This window comes from Eschrichtius robustus, chromosome 11 (assembly GCF_028021215.1).
Source record: "Eschrichtius robustus isolate mEscRob2 chromosome 11, mEscRob2.pri, whole genome shotgun sequence".
Classification (NCBI taxonomy): domain Eukaryota; kingdom Metazoa; phylum Chordata; class Mammalia; order Artiodactyla; family Eschrichtiidae; genus Eschrichtius; species Eschrichtius robustus.
The window spans coordinates 73,678,292-73,693,378 of record NC_090834.1 but is presented as its reverse complement, the minus strand read 5'-3'; the positions used below and the strand labels follow the sequence as shown (position 1 = coordinate 73,693,378).

Here is a 15,087-nt window from a genome sequence, read left to right as displayed (position 1 = left end):
AGCTTTGTATGAAAGATAGCAGTCGTAAGTATTCATAGACCTTCATTACCCTTGCTAGTTTTTAAGACACATAATTTCTTTTAAATGGTATCCCACTGGTGAAATCTGAATAAGATTTTTGGATTGTATCAATGTCAGTGCCCTGGTTGTAATATTGTTCTATAATTTTTCAAGATGTTACCGTTGGGGGAAACTGAGTTAAGTGAACATGGGATCTTTCCGTATTATTTGTTACAGCCACATGTAAATTTACAATTATATTTATAAAACTTTCAATCAAATAATTGTTATCACAAAGAATTATATTCCTTATCTCATTTAGGTCTGTTTAGCAAAAGATGACTTTATGATTAATATAATATTGTACTTAAAAGTATAGACTTTGAGCCTGACATACCTGGCCTTGAATCTTGGCTCTACCACTTTTTAATTGACTAAGTTACCTAACCTCTCATGGTTTTGTCTTTGTCTTTAAATAAATGAGGATAATAACAGTAGGTACCTCACAAAGTTTTGAGAATTAAATGAGATAGAGCATGTAAATCACTTCCTAGGGCTTGACATATAGGAAATACTAGAAAATATTAGTTGCTGTGATGATGATGATGATGATGATTTCTGTAATTAGAGATAAAAGAGGAACTTTTCATCATCTCTCAGCCTATATTCTAACTGGCTACTGGATATTTTGGCTTGTATTTAATAAAGGGCATTTTGAGTTTTCATGTTATTATTTTACTTAAAATGAGTTAAGGGCAATTTTATCATTTAGAGCTAAATGATTATTGCTAATGAATTAACTGGAATTAATGACAATAGATTCGAGATCAAATATTCTGGGTATAAAATAAGAGAGAAGGAACAGACTAAAACTGAACAACATAATATCTATACTCCCAGTCACCTCCAGAGACACACCTCTGAAATATAAAATTATTTTCAGTTGCAGCCCCCCAGATTTTCTCTATACAAAGAGTGTACACACATGATTTCTCTCTTTTCTATCAATGAAGTCCATGTGATATAATGGAAAAAGCACTGGACAGGGTGATGAGCAGTTCTGGATTCTAGATCCAGCTCTGTCATAGGCAGTGTGACCTCCACACTGCCTATGACAGTGAGAGCCTTACCTTCTGTAAGCCACCTGGTTCCCTATGTGTAAATTGTGAGGTTTGAATTGGATTAGTGATTCTCAGAGAATGGTCCCTGGACCAACAGCACTAACTAGCTTCACCTGGGAACTTGTTAGAACAGTACACTATCAGGTTCCCACCTCAGATCTACTGATTCAGGGACTCTGAGTGTGGGGTCGAACAATTTTTGTTTTAATAAGCCTTCTGGTTGATTCTGAAGTCCATAGAAGTTTGAGAATCACTTCTCTGGATTAAATTTTAGTCTAAATTTTAGATTGTTGGACCCAACCTCCAGAGTTTCTGATTCATAGGTCTGGGGTAGAGTCTGATAATTTGCTTTTTGAAGTTAGATGATGCCGATGCTGCTGGTCAGGTACCACACTTTGAGAACTACTAGGTTAGATAAACTCTAAGCTCCATTTCAACTCTGTGATTCCATCATTATCATTGCTTTCACAATGCCTTCTGTCCCCCTCCTTATTTACTTTGTCCCTCAGTTTATTGAAACTGCCTCTTACCTAATAGTTAACATTGAAACTTTCTAAAATATCCTACCTTGTAGAGGGTGATGGACAGAAAAGAGCTTCCCTAAATTCTTACAGCTTTTGTTAATATGAAACACCTACAGCTCTTTGGCATTGAAAATGACCTTAGGACCTACTATATAGCACAGGGAACTCTGCGCAATGTTATGTGGCAGCCTGGATGGGAGGGGAGTCTGGGGGAGAATGGATACATGTATCCGTATGGCTGACTTGCTTTGCTGTGCACCTGAAACTATCACAACATTGTTAATCAGCTATACTCCAACATAAAATAAAAAATTTAAAAAAAAATGACCTTAGGTGGCCTACTTAGTTATCTCATGTGCGTAGCTAGTTACAAAGGAAATATCTTCAGACACTAAGTTTCAATAATTAAGGTCTGATGCCTAATTGCCATTGATCCCTTTATGTTGTTTTAAGATCTGAAGAGCTTGGGCACCAATGTAAAAATAAAATTATGTTTTCATTTGAAGATGCTGTTTAATGAATAATACTAAAGATCCCAAATTACATCTTCAAATGAGCTTTTTAATCCCACCTTCTTTTTCTTGGTTTTCTGGAATTTGGGATGGGATAATGCTCTGCGAGGCATGGGTCTGCTAAGAACAAACAAGCCTCTGCCTGCCAAACTGAATTATTTATTTTGCTCATGTTTCCTTTTTTTGAAGTAGAGTTATGGGTTAAGATCCACTGTTTCTTGTTTTATCAGTAATTTGATAATTTTCTAGTACTGAATTGCAAACTATATAAGAGAAAAGCAAGGATCTAACATTTACTTAGTGCCTATTATATGCCAGTCACTGTGCCACAAGCATTACTTTTCTTGTTTATTTAATCCTCACAACAACCATGTAAGGTAGTATCATTAGCTTTGGTTTTTACATGAGGAAATAGACTCAGGAAGGCTAAGTAACTGCTCAAGATCACACAGCCAAAGAAATGGCAGTGTATAGATTTAAGCTCAGATTCGTTTGACAACAAAGCCTTTGTAGGCATAGTAGATTCTGAATAAAAATATGTGTTGAATGAATGAGTAAAGGAATGACTATATGCCATTATCTTCCTAATGTTGAGTTTTAAACAATCATAGAATTATAAAGTTGAAAAGGCACTATAGGTCATTATCTAATCAGGGTTTTAGTTATGCATATCCTTTAAAGTATCTCTAACAGATGAGTATACAGCCTTTACTTGACCACCTCTTGGAAAATGGCACACATGACCTCTTTAATCACAGTGATTATTGAATAGCTCAGAAAACTCTTTGCATTCAACTTCCCTAAAATCTCTTTCTTTTGAGCCTAGATCTGCCCTTTGTAACTGCTCAGACTTAATCTGGTTCTTCTTCCATACATAATTCTTTCAAATATTTGAACATAAGCATATATCTTCTCTCTCCCAAGCAAAATAGCCCCCATTTTTCCAGCTACTCTTCAAGATCCACACATAATAATAACTTAATAAATGTTTGTTAAATGAAAGAAGGAAAGAATAAATAAATTTGATACCTAGACTCCTCAGTTTCTTATTTCCTTTCTTTAGAATGTGAAGCATCTGTGCTGTGTTCTGGGTACATGCTAGGACCATATTTCTAGAAGTAAATGAAGTAATTTCCTTTTATATACCCTTGCACTGCACAATAGTCACCCACAAAAATATCATTTTTTAATTTTCTGACATAGAACAGTGCTGTCATCTTTGACATCTCAGGTTTGCATCAGGTCACAACAAGCTGGAGTTGAACAGCAAACCTAGTGCTTTTCTTCAGGGTTAAAGGCAAGACCTGGGCGCTAGGGGATCAGCTCCAGTTTAAGCAGGCTAAGTTGGTACTGTAATGTACAAAACTTGGGCTTACCTCAGCTAAAATGGAAGAAATAGCTGCCCAAAGCTAGTTTCTTTCACGCCCCACTGGCAAGGTAGTAATTGCACAAAGACCTTTTTATTATAAGTTGATTTTCCTGAGAAATGAATTCTGAAAAATACTGTAAAGTGTTTATTTTTTGCTTGCCCTTTATTAACCCACATCTTAGGGCTTTCCCTAGAGAGAAACTGTTGGTAAATGAAACCTCTTAGACCTACACAGGAACATTTTTGCACTATGTCCCTGGCTGTGGAGGGAACAGGGACAGGACAAGGCAAGTTGGTGCTATTTAAACAGGGTCATCAGCCAGTATATGGAATTTTGCCTAAAGAGAAGATTTAGGAATTTAAACGGGGGAAGAGTTTGGGGTTGGTAGAATTACTGGGAAAGGTTTGTATCTTAAACAGGATATAATGCAGCTCTTTTATACTAGTAAGGAGGGCAAAGACCCAGTTTGAGCTTAAAGATCATTTCTCTTAGTTCATACTAGTTTTGATCTTTAAACAACAAAAGTCCTATAGTTTAATTTTTAAAATCATGCCCTAAAAGCCAGCACAGAACCTTCCTGTGATGCTATTGGAATCAGGGCAGCATGCATAGAGTAAGGGAGGGAGCTAGGAAATTAAAATGTGATTTTCACAGACGTGATTCTGTCATAGTTCTTATTTTCTTTATATGGAATACAAATACTGATATAGAGTGAAGATTTTCTGTTTTGCATTTTTGTGCTCTTTGATACATTTATTGAGGTCAAATGAAATTTGATATAGTAGGATTTATTATGAAGTGCTCTCTGAATACAACTCCATAATTACTCAGCTACATGGTAGTGCATAAAGCTGTAAAACTGCTTAGCCAGACAAGCAATTTATATGTTACATCGAGGTGTGGATGGCAAAGAATATTAGTTTAATTGGGAGCCAAGACGTAGTAGCCTTAAATCTGAAGAGCTATATGTTTAACATAATGCAGCGAGGCTTTGAAATAAGATACCTAAACTGGGGAGCTACAGCTTTTGGAATATATAACAATTAGACATTACTTTCTGACCAAAGATACTAAGTACTATTTTTCAAAATAAAGCACAGAATGCAAAGCAGGTGAAAGGGCAAAACCTTTCAACATTGTACGGTGACAGAAGAAAACTTATTTCTTCTAGTTCTTTGTTTCAAAAAAAGAAAGAAAATAAAAGGAAAAAAAGTCAAGATAAAAGATAACCATTAACTATAATTTAGTGGAAGCAGGGTGGAGGCAAATTCACAGTGAGGTTGTGTCCTTGGTGTACCAGTGGATTTGGTGAATTTAGCCTGAATTTTTCTCAGGGAGCAGATTTGGAATGAGGTTAGAAGTGGGTGGCTGTTTGGGTAACCAGCACACCACCAGGGGTGAGAAACAAATACTCCTTGGCATACATTTGCTTTCTGTCTGATCATAGGCTCTCTTCTGTTTAGCAGGTTCAGGGTCACATGCCTCCGCTCATGATCCCAATTTTTCCACATGACCAGCGGACCCTGGCAGCAGCTGCTGCTGCCCAACAGGGATTCCTCTTTCCCCCTGGAATAACATACAAACCAGGTAAGTAGAAAGGGATTTAACATTCTTTTGGGAATGCTAAGATCCATATGTTTTTGCTTAGTAATCACAACAAACACAGAAGCATATGAAGGAACTATGAATAAAAAGATCATAAAAGCTATTTTAAAGTAAAATTAGAATTGTGAAGGGGGCATGTTAATAAACGAATTGGTTGCTAAAAACTTTTACTTTCTCTTCTTCCACTTGAGTTTGTTCTGAATTCACAGATAAAATGCTACTTTCCCTCAGGACTACAAATTTTTGTCAGCTCTCTCTCATACCTTTACTGTGAATAATTGTCTTTGGTTAAAGATACTTTGCTCCTCCTGAGAGCTTTTATACTCTAGGAGAGTGGTCACATACAGTATAAAATGCTATTATTGTTTGTTGTCTGATTTCTCTTGGAAGAAGAGTTAGAACTGGACTGATTTAACTAGCTTGCTACTAATAGGTAAAATTCTTTTTGATTTTAGTCTAAATAATGAAGCATTCGGTTGTATTTTCTTATTCATCTTTGAACCTCAAAAAACAGGACACATAACCTTGCAATGAAGTATGTTTTGAGATGATTTAGCAAATGTTATGATTTTTCTTTATTCCTCTGAGTTTACTGGACTCCTGGGGAATTCAATTAGGGGCATAATGGTTTGAAGCTTCTTTCAGAGCATTCTTGTAAACAGGGCTTTAAATGTTTAAAGATATGTTGCCAAAGGAATCCAATGTAAGAAGATAGTCAAGTAAATAAAAAGTCAACCTGAATTTCATTTGTGCATTCTTTGTAACTGACCTCAGCTCAGAAGTAGTGACCTTGTTCTACTCATTAATAATTTCTGTGTCAAGTTCTTTTTAACATATTAACCTGATTATATTAACCACCCAATCTGAGTACAACAAATCTGACTGCAGCGGTTTCTTTGTGTATGGGTTTATAAAGTGAACAAAGGTATTTTAATATGCTTAAAGCAATAATGAAGTATAAATCACTTTACTAAAATTCCCTGTAAGGAATGTTACTAAATAGCATAAAAACAAACCTAGTGGGTTTTAACATCTATTTTTTGCCATCAATTACTCTTATGCTTTTGGTAGAAAACCCCCTTCCTTGTGAGGAAAGGAAAGATGTCTGTGTCAAAACCCAAATTATTCAAAGAATAGAGATCTTAAAACGATTGGCTAATTTAAGGACTGACTTTAAAAATTCCTCAGATATAAAGCAGTCAAAACTAGGATTAACAACGGTTTTTGGATACCAGAGTGAAAGAAAATTGTGTTACTCAAAGTTAAAAGTTGATTTTTCTAGAGCAGAATTTTTAGAGCAAGTTATATTCTGTGAAATTAGTATCCATATTAAGGACAGGATAATATTTTGTCGGACAATATCTCTCTGTCAGTGCAGTGGTTCACTTCTTTTCTGATCTCTATAAGTAGTTTTGAACTTTCTTCACCTTGACTTCCTTCGGAATGTTGGTGTAAACTAAGTTTACTGGTTTAACCTGAATCTGAGTTGTTATCCCTACACCAGTTTTAGAAACCTTTTAAATGAACTGTATGTGGAAACTATTTAATTTCCATGTTTTTAAATTTAAAATTCTCCACATTTCAAAATCAGGTTATGGGCCTTATTTTCTTCTAGACACAGATATCAACATAATTGACATGTAATTTTGTTAAGACAATAATACTGTTTTTTTTTGTTTTTTAACATCTTTATTGCAGTATAATTGCTTTACAATGGTATGTTAGTTTCTGATGTATAACAAAGTGAATCAGCTATACATATACATATATCCCCGTATCTCCTCCCTCTTGCGTCTCCCTCCCACCTCCCTATCCCACCCCTCTAGGTGGTCACAAAGCCCGGAGCTGATCTCCCTGTGCTATGCGGCTGCTTTCCACTAGCTATCTGTTTTACATTTGGTGGTGTATATAATTCCATGACACTCTCTCACTTCATCCCAGCTTACCCTTCCCCCTCCCTGTGCCCTCAAGTCCATTCTCTACGTCTACGTCTTTATTCCTGTCCTGCCCCTAGGTTCTTCAGAACCTTTTTTTTTTTTTTTTTTAGATTCCATATATATGTGTTAGCATACAGTATTTGTTTTTCTCTTTCTGACTTACTTCACTCTGTATGACAGTCTCTAGGTCCAGCCACCTCACTACAAATAACTCAATTTCGTTTCTTTTAAAGGCTGAGTAATATTCCATTGTATATATGTGACACATCTTTTTTCTGCATTCATCTGTCGAGGGACACTTAGGTTGCATCCATGTCCTGGCTATTGTAAATAGAGCTGCAGTGAATATTGTGGTACATGACTCTTTTTGAATTATGGTTTTGTCAGGGTATATGTCCAGTACTGGGATTGCTGGGTCGTATGGTAGTTCTATTTTTAGTTTTTTAAGGAACTTCCATTTTGTTCTGCATAGTGTCTGTATCAATTTACATTCCCACCAACAGTGCAAGAGGGTTCCCTTTTCTCCACACCCTCTCCAGCATTTATTGTTTGTAGATTTTTTGATCATGGCCATTCTGACTGGTGTGAGGTGATACCTTGTTGTAGTTTTGATTTACATTTCTCTAATGATTAGTGATGTTGAGCATCCTTTCGTGTGTTTGTTGGCAATGTGTATATCTTCTTTGGAGGAATGTCTGTTTAGGTCTTCTGCCCATTTTTGGATTGGGTTGTTTGTTCTTTTGATATTGAGCTGCGTGAGGTGTTTTATATTTTGGAGATTAATCCTTTGTCAGTTGCTTCATTTGCAAATACTTTCTCCCATTCTGAGGGTTGTCTTTTTGTCTTGTTTATGGTTTCCTTTGCTGTGCAAAAGCTTTTAAGTTTCATTAGGTCCCATTTGTTTATTTTTGTTTTTATTTCCATTAGTCTAGGAGGTGGGTCAAAAAGGATCTTGCTGTGATTTATGTCATAGAGTATTCAGCCTATGTTTTCCTCTAGGAGTTTTATAGTGTCTGGTCTTACATTTAGGTCTTTAATCCATTTTGAGTTTATTTTTGTGTATAGTGTTAGGGAGTGTTCTAATTTCATTCTTTTACATGTAGCTGTCCAGTTTTCTCAGCACCACTTATTGAAGAGGCTGTCTTTTCTCCATTGTGTACTCTTGCCTCCTTTATCAAAGGTAAGCTTACCATATGTGCATGGGTTTATCTCTAGGCTTTCTATCCTGTTCCACTGATCTATATTTCTGTTTTTGTGCCAGTACCATACTGTCTTGATTACTGTAGCTTTGTAGTATAGTCTGAAGTCAGGGAGCCTGATCCCTCCAGCTCCGTTTTTCTTTCTCAAGATTGCTTTGGCTATTCGGGGTCTTTTGTGTTTCCATTCAAATTGTGAATTTTTTTGTTGTAGTTCTGTGAAAAATGCCATTGGTAGTTTGATAGGGATTGCATAGAATCTGTAGATGGTTTTGGGTGTATAGTCATTTTCATAATGTTGATTCTTCCAATCCAAGAACATGGTATATTTCTCCATCTGTTTGTATCATCTTTAATTTCTCTCACCAGTGTCTTATAGTTTTCTGCATACAGGTATTTTGTCTCCTTAGGTAGGTTTATTCCTAGGTATTTTATTCTTTTTGTTGCAATGGTAAATGGGAGTGTTTCCTTAATTTCTCTTAAAGGTTTTTTATCCTTAGTGTATAGGACTGCAAGAGATTTCTGAGCATTAATTTTGTATCCTGCTACTTTACCAGATTCATTGCTTAGCTCTAGTAGTTTTCTGGTAGCATCTTTAGGATTCTCTATGTATAGTATCATGCCATCTGCAAACAGTGACAGTTTTACTTCTTCTTTTCTGATTTGAATTCCTTTTATTTCTTTTTTTTTTTTTTTTAAATTTATTTATTTATTGTTTCTATGGCTGTGTTGGGTCTTCGTTTCTGTGCGAGGGCTTTCTCTAGTTGCGGCAAGTGGGGGCCACTCTTCATCGCGGTGCGCGGGCCTCTCATTATCGCGGCCTCTCTCATTGCGGAGCACGGGCTCCATACGCGCAGGCTCAGCAATTGTGGCTCACGGGCCTAGCTGCTCCGCGGCATATGGGATCTTCCCAGACCAGGGCTCGAACCCGTGTCCCCTGCATTGGCGGGCAGATTCTCAACCACTGCGCCACCAGGGAAGCCCATTCCTTTTATTTCTTTATCTTCTCTTATTGCCTGGGCTAAAACTTCCACGACTATGTTGAATAATAGTGGTGAGAGTAGGCAACCTTGTCTTGTTCCTGATCTTAGTGGAAATGGTTTCAGTTTTTCACCATTGATAATGATGTTGGCTGTGGGTTTGTCATATACGGCCTTTATTATGTTGAGGTAAGTTCCCTCTATGCCTACTTTCTGGAGAGTTTTTATCATAAATGCATGTTGAATTTTGTCAAAAGCTTTTTCTGCATCTATTGAGATGATCGTACGGTTTTTCTCCTTCAATTTGTTAATATGGTTTATCACATTGATTGATTTGCGTATATTGAAGAATCCTTGCATTCCTGGGATAAACCCCACTTGATCATGGTGTATGATCCTTTTAATGTGCTGTTAGATTCTGTTTGCTAATATTTTGTTGAGGATTTTTCCATCCATGTTCATCAGTGATATTGGCCTGTAGTTTCCTTTTTTGTGATATCTTTGTCTGGTTTTGGTATCAGGGTGATGGTGGCCTCATAGAATGAGTTTGGGAGTGTTCCTCCCTCTGCTATATTATGGAAGAGTTTGAGAAGGATAGGTGTTAGCTCTGCTCTAAATGTTTGGTGGAATTCGCCTGTGAAGCCATCTGGTCCTGGGCTTTTGTTTGTTGGAAGATTTTTAATCACAGTCTCAATTTCAGTGCTTGTGATGGGTCTGTTTATATTTTCTATTTCTTCCTGCTTCACTCTCGGAATGTTGTGCTTTTCTAAGAATTTGTCCATTTCTTCCAGGTTGTCCATTTTATTGGCTTATAGTTGCTTGTAGTAATCTCTCATGATCCTTTGTATTTCTGCAGTGTCAGTTGTTACTTCTCCTTTTTCATTTCTAATTCTGTTGTTTTGAGTCTTCTCCCTTTTTTTCTTGATGAGTCTGGGTAATGGTTTATCAATTTTGCTTATCTTCTCAAAGAACCAGGTTTTAGTTTTATTGATCTTTGCTATTGTTTCCTTCATTTCTTTTTCATTTATTTCTGATCTGATCTTTATGATTTTTTTCCTTCTGCCAACTTCGGGGTTTTCTTGTTCTTCTTTCTCTAATTGCTTTAGGTGTAAGGTTAGGTTGTTTATTTGAGATGTTTCTTGTTTCTTGAGGTAGGATTGTATTGCTATAAACTTCCCTCTTAGAACTGGTTTTGCTGCATCCCATAGGTTTTGGGTCATCGTGTTTTTTTTTAATAGCTACTTTATTTATTTATTTTATTTTTGGCTGTGTTGGGTCTTCGTTTCGTGCGAGGGCTTTCTCTAGTTGCGGCAAGCGGGGGCCACTCTTCATCGTGGTGCAGGGGCCCGTCTTCATCGCGGTGCGTGGGCCTCTCACTATCACGGCCCCTCCCGTTGCGGGGCACAGGCTCCAGACGCGCAGGCTCAGCAGTTGTGGCTCATGGGCCCAGTTGCTCTGTGGCATGTGGGATCTTCCCAGACCAGGGCTCGAACCCGTGTCCCCTGCATTAGCAGGCAGATTCTCAACCACTGCGCCACAAGGGAAGCCCTGGGTCATCGTGTTTTCATTGTCATTTGTTTCTAGGTATTTTTTGATTTCCTCTTTGATTTCTTCAGTGATCTCTTGGTTATTAAGCAGTGTATTGTTTAGCCTCCATGTGTTTGTATTTTTTACAGTTTTTCTTCCTGTAATTGGTATCTAGTCTTATAGTACTGTGGTTGGAAAAGATACTTGATATGATTTCAGTTTTCTTAAATTTACTGAGGCTTGATTTGTGACCCAAGATATGATCTATCCTGGAGAATGTTCCATGAGCACTTGAGAAGAAAGTGTATTCTGTTGTTTTTGGATGGAATGTCCTGTAAATATCAATTAAGTCCATTTTGTTTAATGTGTCATTTAAAGCTTGTGTTTCCTTATTTATTTTCATTTTGGATGATCTGTCCATTGGTCAAAGTGGGGTGTTAAAGTCCCCTACTATGATTGTGTTACTGTCGATTTCCCCTTTTATGGCTTTTAGCATTTTCCTTATGTACTGAGGTGCTCCTATGTTGGGTGCATAAATATTTACAACTGTTATATCTTGTTCTTGGATCGATCCCTTGATCATTATGTAGTGTCCTTCTTTGTCTCTTGTAATAGTCTTTATTTTAAAGTCTATTTTGTCTGATATGAGAATTGCTACTCCAGCTCTCTTTTGATTTCCATTTGCATGGAATATCTTTTTCCACCCCCTCACTTTCAGTCTGTATGCGTTTCTAGGTCTGAAGTGGGTCTCTTGTAGACAGCATATATACGGGTCTTGTTTTTGTATCTATTCAGCCAGTCTGTGTCCTTTGGTTGGAGCATTTAATCCATTTACATTTAAGGTAGTTATTGATGTGTATGTATGTTCCTATTACCATTTTCTTAATTGTTTTGGGTTTGTTATTGTAGGTCTTTTCCTTCTCTTGTGTTTCCTGCCTAGGGAAGTTCCTTTAGCATGTGTTGTGAAGCTGGTTTCGTGGTGCTGAATTCTCTTAGGTTTTGCTTGTCTGTAAAGGTTTTAATTTCTCTGTTGAGTTGAATCTGAGTGAGATCCTTGCTGGGTAGAGTAATCTTGGTTGTAGGTTTTCCCCTTTCATCACTTTTAATATGTCCTGCCACTCCCTTCTGGTTTGCAGAGTTTCTGCTGAAAGATCAGCTGGTAACCTTATGGGGATTCCCTTGTATGTTATTTGTTGCTTTTCCCTTGCTGCTTTTAATATTTTTTCTTTGTATTTAATTTTTGATAGTTTGATTAATATGTGTCTTGGTGTGTTTCTCCTTGGATTTATCCTGTATGGGACTCTCTGCGCTTCCCTGGGCTTGATTGACTATTTCGTTTCCCATATTAGGGACGTTTTCAACTATGTCTTGAAATATTTTCTCAGTCCCTTTTTTTTTCTCTTCTTCAGGGACCCCTATAATTCGAATGTTGGTGCACTTAATGTTGTCCCAGAGGTCTCTGAGACTGTCCTCAATTCTTTTCATTTTTTTTTCTTTATTCTGCTCTGTGGTAGTTATTTCCACTATTTTATCTTCCAGGTCACTTATCCGTTCTTCTGCCTGTTATTCTGTTATTGACTCCTTCTAGAGAATTTTTAATTTCGTTTATTGTGCTGTTCATCATTGTTTGTTTTCTCTTTAGTTCTTCTAGTTCTTTGTTAAACGTTTCTTGTATTTTCTCCATTCTATTTCCAAGATTTTGGATCATCTTTACTTTCATTACTTTGAATTCTTTTTCAGGTCGACTGCCTATTTCCTCTTCATTTGTTTGGTCTGGTGGAATAATACTGTTTTTTATGGGGAAAGATATTGTTATATAGTCAATGAATTTGGACCATTTTATAAAAAGTCTTCTCACACAGTATCAGTGAGATTGCAGTATGTAAGTAAGGAGAATCTAGACATTGAGGCAATATTGTGCAGTAGTGAGTTACCCCCGCTGAACAGCGTCTGTGCAGCATAGAGTAGTGTCTTGGGGTAGCAAAGCTGGATTTGATTATGTTGGCTAAAACCTGTTGTTTAGGGCAGGACAGTGGATTTGGACATGTACGATGATTTTTAATCACAAGCAAGCCTGGTAAAAAAGTTATTATCTGGTGACCCCTAAGTTATGTCAGAGAACTGAATTAACCAGAACTCTAAATTCTTAAATACTTTGGCTAATTCAGGTTTTATTGTATATAAAAATTATACTTTAAAAGGATTAAAATTATATGTTCATATGCTACTGGGAGAGACATTACATACTTAGGAGACTTAGTCTATGCAGTGTTCTTGTCATTCACACAAACTGGGAAAGGAGAATACTGTTTGACTGGAGTCTGGACAAGGAAAACTTTTTTGGCCCAAACTGAGCTATAGCTGTAATTTCACTTGTGAGGCAATGACTCAATTTTTAGGGGAGTAGCATTGTCACATATAAAAGCCTTGAAATGGTGGTGTAACTTTATAGTTTGATCCCCTAAGCAAGAAGGAGAGTAAGTGCTACATTGGTTTTTGATGAATTACAAAATAAATGGCTCTCTTTTTTCACCTTCCCATAACCTGAAACAATTCCATAGTGTTTGTGCCTTCAACTGATTGAATAATTGTCTTGATTTCCAGAAAGCAAGGACCACCTTTGACTGATGTTTACTGTTAAAGTTGACTGTTTCTGAAGCCATATTAGTATATTCTAAACAAATATATTTAGGGCTATCAACCTTCTCCTCTTCAGATAATTTGACCCATTATTCTGGACATTTCAGGGCCCCCGTGGGTAGTGAACACCAAGCAAGCTCTCCCACCCTGGTGAGTTGCTGAGGAGGCATGTTGCCGACGGGGATTGTACAGTTTCAGGGGAACATCTATCAAAATAATCTCTGCTGAAATTCTTTTATTGAGTTGTAATCCCTAATTAAACCCCACCTTTTTTTTAAAAAAAACTGGTTCTCTAATTAGAGACATCTCTCTAAAAAGGAACTTATCAGGGCCCAGAACATAGACCACAGAAGTTTGGTTGCTTTGCTCTTTCACATCATGATGCTGAGAGATATAGCAATCCAGGGTAAGATGAATACAATTGAGTACCTATGACTGAGAAAACGAAAAGATTAAGCCTCTTTCATAGCTGCCAATGTGTATATCAGAGCGATTGAATTGACTGTAAAATAAAAACACTGGATAGCATCCTTTGTGCGCCAAGGATGATGCAGCTGACCCCATGGACTTCGTGTAGTTGGGATTTTTAAAGTGATTGCTGCTGGAGCAGCACCCTTAAAGTTACCCAGGAGATCTAGGAGTAGGATGTCTGCCTGCTTATGACTCCTACACTTACTTACTAGTTATAATATGATAACAGCTAAAGTTTATTGAATAATTACTTTGTGCCAAACACTGTGTTAAATATTTTACATTACTTTATTTGATTCTTACTTGAACATATCACTTAACCTTGCTGAGCCTCACATTTTTGTCATCTAAAAAAATATATCATGAGTTGTCCACTGCTCAGCATGGGTGTGAAGATTAAATTTGTTAAAATGCATGAAAGTTCTTTGAAAATTCTAAAACACTATGTTTGGGGATAAAGTCTGACCATGAAACTAAGTAAATTTAACTACATTAAACTGCATTCTTATCCATTAGAAATGTGGTCCAAAAACTGAGCTTTTGACTGAGATATATTGTCTCTCTGCCTGATGACCAAAAGCAATTTTACTAGTATACCTGCTGTTTCTTTAAGAAAAAAATTGTGGTAAAATATACAAAAAATAATATTTATTATTTTAACCATTTTTCAATGTACAACTCAGTGATATTAATACATTTGCAGTTTTTTGTAACCATTACCATTATGTATACCCCAAACTTTCGGTCATCTCCAACAAAAACTCTGTGGCCATTAAACAGTAACTCTCCCATCCTCCTACCCCGAATCCCTAGTAACCTCTATTTTAGTATCTTTCTATATGAATTTGCCTACTCTAGGTACTTCATATAAATGGAATCATACAATATTTGTCCGTCTGCATCTGGCTTATTTCATTAAGCATAATGTTTTCAAGGTCCATCCATATTGTAGTATATATCAAAAGTCCATTCTTTTTCATGGCTGAATAATATCCCATTGTATATATATGTCTACGTCTATATATTTGTTTGTTTATCCATTCATCTGTTGATGGATATTTCTGTAGTTTCCACATTTTGGCTATTGTGAATAATGCTGCTGTGAACATTGGTGTACAAATACCTGTTTGTGTCCCTGCTTGCAGTTCTTTTGGATATACACGTAAGAATGGAATTGTTGTGTCATATGGTAGTTCTATGTTTA

General features: G+C 36.7%; 1 protein-coding gene across 14 annotated transcripts in view; it reads left to right on the top strand.

Annotated features, from left to right (window-relative positions):
* Positions 1–15,087, top strand: part of SOX6 (SRY-box transcription factor 6) — a 625,789-nt gene that overhangs the window by 480,527 nt on the left and 130,175 nt on the right. For 9 of the 14 annotated variants that reach the window (XM_068554456.1, XM_068554455.1, XM_068554466.1 and 6 more), the window contains one exon: positions 4,991–5,114. In XM_068554456.1, the coding sequence (XP_068410557.1) occupies positions 4,991–5,114 (124 nt within the window). The remainder of the gene's footprint in view (positions 1–4,990; positions 5,115–15,087) is intronic. The other 5 variants (XM_068554467.1, XM_068554465.1, XM_068554462.1 and 2 more) reach the window with 1 other exon arrangement.